Raw genomic sequence first — 8198 nt, forward strand, 5'->3', positions numbered from 1 at the left:
TGTACAGGGTTCCAGTTTTCGTTCCTCGAGCAACAATCATGGCTCCTTTTCTCACTTTCCAAGAGCCATCACCAAAGGTCACTTTATGGCCTTCGTCATCGAGCTGTCCCACTGAGATCAGATTTCGAGTCAACTTCGGTACATGCCTCACTTTGTTGAGCTTCCAGATGGATCCGTTTAACATTTTCAAACTGATATCATCCATACCAGCTATTTCCAACGATTTTCCATCTGCCAAGAAAACTTTTCCGTAATTACCAGCAGTGTAATTATTGAATACCTCACGATCACCGGTGGTGTGAAATGAAGCTCCCGAATCCATTACCCATGAATCAATCGGGCTTTCCATGGATAGTACTAAGGCATCATGTACATCCTCAGTAACAGCATTTGCATTATTTTTGGTTGATCTGCAGTCTTTTTTCATGTGACCAGTTTCACCACAGCTCCAGCACTTCAATTTCTTTTTAAAGTTATTTTTTTCTTTTCAAGTTCTTGATTTGGATCTGCCACGCCATCGGTTAGAACCTTTTTCGCTACTCCTGCCCCTACTTCTGTTTTCAAGATTTAGGGCAGATCTCGATGATGTTGCTTCTCCCGAATCCCTCCTGCGAACTTCTTCACCAAGGATTCGATCTCTGACATCATTGAATTGTAACTTTTCCTTTCTAGCAGAATTGCTAACCGCTGCCCGCATCGGCTCCCAAGCATTTGGCAAAGACGCCAATAGAATAAGTGCTCGAATTTCATCATCAAATTTAATTTCAATCGATGTTAGTTGGGAAACAATCGTGTTGAATTCATTGATGTGTGCTGCCACCGAAGCACCTTCCTCCATCTTTAAGTTGAATAACTTTTTCATGAGAAACACTTTATTATTTGCAGATGGCTTCTCGTACATGTCCGACAAAATGGACATCATCTCCTCCGTGGTTTTTGCCTCCGCCACGTTGTGGGCCACGTTCTTTGTTAGGGTCAATCGTATTACCCCTAACACTTGTCAGTCAAGAAGCTCACACTCATCATCCTCCATCTTTTCTGGCTTCACCCCGGATAGAGGTTGATGTAGCTTCTTGCTATACAGATAATCTTTAATCTGTAAGCGTCAGAACGTGAAATCTGTACCGTCGAACTTATTGATTCCAGGTCTCGATCCGTCATTTCCGGCCATCGCTTCACCTGCCTTAATAAAATTTCAAAAAATCTTTTCTGATGTGGAAGATCAGACAAAGCTGCAACCACAGAGCATACTCAGAATTTTAAGAAATTTTTCACCAAGGCTCCCGAACACCGTAACAGCTTTGATACCAGTTGTTATGGATTAAGTCGGAACGATCATGACGATAATAATTGCGGAATAAAAACAATCAACAAGGACACCAAGATTTACGTGGTTCACCCAATATAGGCTACGTCCACGGAGCTGCTGTAATATTTATAACCGGAGAAATATTACAAGTGTATACAAAACACTATATCTCACCACACCCAAACCCCGAGTATTACCGAGAAATAATTCTCTAACTCACAAGAGATCTCCGAAAAAAAACACTCTCTTTTTTTCTCTCTCTTTATTTTCTTCTCTCTTTGTTAATACAAAAGAAGAGAAGAATGAGATAATAAAAACTAAAGGAATGGAAGCCAATTTATAGGAGGAAGAAACCGCGTCGAATTAAATGCAAAGCATTTAATATATATTCCCAGCTTCCACCTACCGCCACCTAACAAACGTAATTCCTACGTACCTTCGAAGACAACCAAGGGTACCGGTACAAATACAAAATAGTGGGAAAAACAATCTCCACTTGGATAGAAGATTTTAAATCTATGGATTGCAAATACATTTTGTTGTTTAGAGAAGTAGCACCTCAAACATCAAATCCACTTTATGTTTATATGGTAATTCATGGTAATTATGATGGATTTTAAGTTCATCCAATAAAGTGGTGATTTAGAATCTTTTTTAATCCACCTAAGCAATGTGTAAATAATTAATTTATGAATTTGAGATTTCTCTATGTTTCATTGTTAACACTAAAATTATAATCGAAATCCATGGATTTGAAATTATTGAATCCAAGCGGAAGCTCAAGTAATTTGTAATCCACAATCCAATTCTCGTGTACTTCCTTACCCAGTCAACAAAAAAATAAATAAATATCCAGAATTTTCACATACTTTTGCCTAATTCGATATAATAAGGGTCAAATTTATCATGTAGTAATTCACGGAATAACGCGGTTGTCGCTACTTTTAAATGCGAAAATCAAGAAATTTAAAATCACATAATGAGTGGGGCCAACACGATCGTCGATAAATACAATAACTAAAAATCAAAAAAAAAAATTAGAAAAAAAATCAAAACATTATTAAATTCCTTAACAAACGTGCATGTGTTACCAATTTGATATATATAACATCAATTAATTAATTTCCTCGTGCCTTTCCCGGCCCATCATTTATCCAACCATGCTGCATGCTGCCGTCGCACCTAGAGCACGGCTCCATCACGACTCGTGCCTATAAAACGCGTCACATCTTCGTATCAAAGTTTCTAACAGACATAAAGAACTGTTTATTTTTTCCCAAATTGTTCAGAAATTTTCTGTTTCTTGGTTATATATATAGAAAAAACTCAAGAATTGATTTTTAAACTTCAGATATTGATATATAGCTAGCTAAAAAATGGCTGCTTTTCTTTCACAAGCTTATCTTTGTTCCACAATTCTGCCTTATAAGAAGTCAAGATCCTGCCAATCCTTTCAATTAGTGAGAGCCCAAAGCTATAGAGATGAAGGTATGTTACCTAATATAATTATGCATTTCACTATATTCAAGCTATTGAATTAATTTGGTAAAAATCTTGATTATCGCGATATGTTTTATAATAAATTGTTTACATAGCTACCATCAACACATCGATCGATATATGATATTATTGGTGTAATTTGGCTCTCGGCAGGAAGATCGAGCAGCATCGTGGATGCGAATTTACGCGTATTGAGAGAAAGAATACAAGAAGTTAAGCTGAAAGAGAGGATTGAAAGGTGCTATGTTGCTGAAATGGGGTGGAATTATGCACCAGCATGCAACAAGTCGATCAAATCCAAAAGAGAGCAAGAAATGGTCAAGTTTCTTGAACTCATGGGCATGATAGGTGGCACTTTTGGGTTCACAATTCTCAGTTGCACCTTTTGCCTCTACTTCGTTTCCCTGTTAGTACTCCAATTAAATTCATAAACGCTAGTGGTCTCGATATTAATGGAGACGTATGTAGCTAGCCCAGTATAATTAATTTGAATATTCTTTTTTTTTTTTGTTAATTATTTCACATTCTATTTGTATTCTTGTATTTGTTAATTGTAAAAGATTTATTCTTTTATCGTATCGATGTTTTAACAGCCTAGCGAATAATATTTTTTGGTATTATATACGTGTACGTGCCTGTTTTGTACCTAATTAGTGTACTAAATACTGTAATAGTTTAGCTATTTTTTTACATACGCACTGGTATAACATATATCAAGCCTATCAACAATATATGATCGTCATTCGTCATAGCTAGTGTTAACAATATCACGCATTATGTCTGTATTCCAACATGAATGAAATAAGAAATTTTTTTTAAAAAAAAGGTCAAATTATTGAAGTTAGCACTAATATCAAATTTTGATCAATGAAAAATTCCAAAGTTTATATTGACTATATGAATTTTTTTTTAACAAATCTTATACTATTTTCCCTTTTCAAAAACATAACTGGTAATATATTCTAGCAACCCATAAACATTCTTTTGTTTTAAATAATTGTTGCCCCTCTATTTCTCAACATAATTCGAAGAAAATGGATAATTTATGGATTACAGGCTTGCGGTGAACAAAATAACTGAACAAGGATACAAAAGTTGCAAATGACCTAATAAAGCCAAAAGAGGACTTCATGTGCTTTTGTTGTTTAATTACATGGAAGAGTTTTGGGAAGTCAATAAATTATAAATGTATACATGATATTTGTAATATCTGTTCGGTCATATAGAGTTTCGTGGATTATCATTATCATTCCGACACGTTTGCATAACAATCTTTTTTTTTTTGGAGAGAAGTTTGCATAACATTTGATGAAATATCTATTTCAAGTTTTGGCTTATGTTGTTTCAATAAACGTAGTGATATGTTTGATGAGTTTGAATGATTATTTAAGAAAATTAAAATGTTCTGATATTGCTTTTGCATATTTGTTCAATTTTATAATAGGTAGTTACTGTTTGTTTTCGTTTTAAATATGTTGTCCTTTCAGTTTATAAATTTTATTGGAATTGGACTCTACTTTGATAATCTTTGGGTGATGAGAACTATTAAAGGGAAAAAAATTTTATCCATTAATTTTTTAAAATTTGGTTTTAGTGTACTAACTTTTTATTTTCGACTATTTTGATCTAATTGCTAACGTGACAACTTGACAAGTTAGCATTTTAATTTCCAAATTAACGTAAGATATCATTTTTCGATGCCGTGTATTTGTATATATATATATATATATATATATATATATAATGTCATTATTATTATTATTATGAGATTAGATCCTTGTTTCACATATGATAACTTGATAAATAATGTAGAGAAAGATGAAAACATAAAAATATATAATTTCTTTAAAAACAATGTTATATGTACATATATATATGCACGGTGACAAACATGATTATCGATTTGAAAATATAAAATTATCTCAATAAAGAAATCTTTCAAAATAGTGTATTCGGGGTAATTTTATAATAAGGTAATGTATAATAATGTATATATACACGTATGAAATAACTCATTTTTCAATTAATCTCTTACTTGGGGGTTTGGAATGAAAGAAGAGCAAAGTATTGGGTCTGAACTCTGAATAGACAGAATGGGCCAAAAAAAAAAAACATAGTGATGTCGGCCCTTGAGCCCAATATAAAAATATTTTTTTTCGAAAGATTATAAAAGCTTTTTTGAGAAAAGTTTGTCTTAGTAGGATAATAATGGTTTTGAATCCGATATTTTATTTTAAACTAGCGTATTGCACATCCATGTTGTGTTTGACGAAAAAATTTGTTTTTATTTTTAGTAAAATTAATTTCGAAAAAAAATCAAATAAATTTATGATAACAAAAAAGGAATGTTTTTTAGGTTAAAATATTAACCATAAGAGTAGTTAAAAGATAATAGATTATATTAGTTATTTTTCACTCTTTTTTTCAAATAATTTAAATTTTCAAAATTAAGGTGTCATACCAAGAGACTATGTTAGTTTCTCTAAGGCTTTCTTACTTAATAAATAGGTATAAATACGAGACTTTGTGGCCAAATGAACCTTAAGCCATCTGCAGCCGAATACAAAAGTTTTGAAATTGCTTGGTAGCCGAATCAAGATGTGAAGTATAAAATAAATTGACTAATTAAGAAATTTATGGAATCGGATCGAGATATATACAAAACTCAAATAACTTGAATCAGTTTTTTTACCCGAACCTGATCTATCTGGCCAAAGTTACACATAATTCAATTAGTACGTAGGTTTGCTCTGAAAGAGTCTCACATATCAATATTCATGATACGGTTTGATCCGGTCTATATTCGGAGTAAGAAGTAATACTTTTGATACAAGAAGTATAGTAGATTTCTCGTGAGACAGTTTCACGGATCTTTAGTTGTGAGAACGGTAAACTCAGCTCATATTTTCAATAAAAAAAGTAATAATTTTTGCATAAAAAATAATATTTTTTTCATGAATGACCCAAATAAAATATCTGTCTCATGAAATTAACCCGTGAGAGTCTCATAAAAGTTTTTCAACGAATGCGTACAATTTAAAATTATATATTTGTTATTGATATATTTTGAAAACTTTTGATTTTTTTCAAACACAAACCGAAGTATCTCGATATATAGATGAGTCGAGCTCGAAATTGAAATGGATTGATCCATAGAGTTGCTATGAGAAAACAGTATTTAAATCATTATCCTTGTTCTCACATTTTTCTTCGGATTTTAAATTATATATTTTACTATCTTTAAACTTAATGTTTGATTTGAGATGATAAAAATATATATAAATAATGCATCTTAGTATATATACATAGAATTAAAATAATAATTTATAAATCCAATTTATAGTATATGCACACCAAAAACTAAGCTTCTAATTAATATATATGCATCAAAGAATAAATTAAGTAAAAAATAATAAAAAATTTAATTTTCCATCATCATCACAAATCTCAGAGAAAAATGTTCTTCCACTATCGTCTCCAGCATCGGCTTCTTCGACCTACACATTGACATTCTATGCCTGAACTCCGGCATGGCGAACTCTTCTATGTCGTCTAATTTCAGTTTCGACCCCGAACGATCCTCATGATGATCATTCTCCGCCACCCGGTCGCACTCCGGCGACACCTTCACGCTTCCAAAAGGGACCCTTTTGTTCTCTTTGCTCGCCGTCAAGAGAAGCGCCCCCATGTCCGCCGTCTTGACGACGGAGTTGAGCCGCTTCATGGGGAAGAAAACGAACACATTTCTCATCTCCAGGTCTTCATCGGCGTTCACCGCCGTCAATCTCTCCCCGATCTGCAGAGATTTCGCGTTGACGAGGAAATATCCGGGCATGTCGAACATGAGCTCCGCCGCTTTCGTCGGCTCGTGGAAACGCCGGATTTCGCAGCCGGGGAAGATCACTGTTATGGAATCCTTGCCGGGAGTCTTCCCCGGCCCGGGGCCGGCTAGTGTGCAAGATATGTAATTCCCCATAGCTAGCGATCAAAGTTAGATATGCAAGTGACCAGATTCAGAGCAAACTAGCTAATTAATGTTTGGCTTTTGATTTTGGTTGAGAGTTGAAGTTTGTGGGATTATATATATATATATATATATATTTGAGAATTTTTATGTAATAGTGAAAAAAAAATAGAAAATTGAGTGGAAAAGCATGGGGGAGCCAGTTGTATGAAAGGATCAAATATATGAGAAAATGGAACGTGTTGAAACCAGTTGTGTTTCGTCCGCGTCCCAGGTAAAGGGGTGGCCCTACCAAACCTCCCTTTGATTTTCGGTTTGTTCTCGCCCGCAAATTTTGCGAAATCCCGCGTGTTTGATTCGTGAAATAAGATGATAAAAATTTTTGTCTCAGACTCGTAAAATAAGATGATAAGAATATATAGTGTGAGACAGATAAATAGATATTGATAAGACGACGAATAGTATATCTCTCTCACCAAATGGTTACAAGAAAAAGATATATGGATATTTCATGTTCTCAAATAAAGATCTTCCCATTAATTCAGTTGAGATAATCTTATGATTTAAGAAAACTTGTGTAATCGTGTGTGTAATGTATGTGTACATGGGATGTGTCGATGTTATCTTCAGGGTAGCACCCCCAAGCTGATCTGAACGGCTTAGATAAGATCATTTGATCTGCAAACTAATCTGGTCCGTCCAGATCAGTTTTTGGTTGCTACCCTAAAAGTAGAAGTTACAAATCCGTGTAGATGTAGCATAACGATCAGGATGTACACACAGTATATATCTTTATATTGTGTATCCATATAATTGGGGGTGGACCTGATATATCTATCTATGATTACTTCTATTTTATTGTCTTCTTATTTGCTGTGATTTGCGCGTGGAGCCCATCTCCGCCATAGCTCCAGTATCCGGGGGAAACTAATTTTTTAACATTCTTTTATTCTGTTTTTACAGGGAAACTGGTACAAATTTTTTAAAGCAAAAATATATATATGGCAGCTAATTTTGAACTTTTTTCAACTTATTTAAAATTATTATTCGAAAATAATTTTAAAAAACTCAAAGATTTAAGGTCATTTCTTCAACTTGCTCTCTATTTCTAAGTTAATAGCCTCCGTGGATTTTATTTTCAATTGCTTCATTTTTTCCTTGTGATTTTATAACGAAGCCATCATTTGAAACAATGCTTAGATACAAATTAAAATTGAGACTCTCACCGATGACTTATGAGTTATGACCATCATCATATAAAGTTTATGACGATATCTCGAGTTCGTGTATGATTCAAGTATAACAAAACTCCTTATTATTTTATCGGTGAAATACATATAATAAAGTATCGAATTGGTCAGATTTCTCAATCCGTAAAGATCAACTTAATCATGTGATCACCTGTTTTCAAAACCTAAATATATC

At 33.6% G+C, this 8198-nt stretch overlaps 1 protein-coding gene across 1 annotated transcript; it reads right to left on the reverse strand.

The window, feature by feature from the left end:
• Positions 1–6230: 6230 nt before the first annotated feature.
• On the reverse strand, positions 6231–6785 carry LOC140860791 (uncharacterized). Its single transcript, XM_073263797.1, has one exon. It carries the CDS (start codon positions 6783–6785, stop codon positions 6231–6233), a length of 555 nt encoding a protein of 184 aa, XP_073119898.1.
• Positions 6786–8198: the final 1413 nt, after the last annotated feature.

This window comes from Henckelia pumila, chromosome 4 (genome assembly GCF_033568475.1).
Source record: "Henckelia pumila isolate YLH828 chromosome 4, ASM3356847v2, whole genome shotgun sequence".
Classification (NCBI taxonomy): domain Eukaryota; kingdom Viridiplantae; phylum Streptophyta; class Magnoliopsida; order Lamiales; family Gesneriaceae; genus Henckelia; species Henckelia pumila.

Excerpts from the sequence above, each read along its gene's own strand:
- LOC140860791 (XM_073263797.1), bottom strand. The coding sequence starts at position 6,785 with ATGGGGAATTACATATCTTGCACACTAGCCGGCCCCGGGCCGGGGAAG.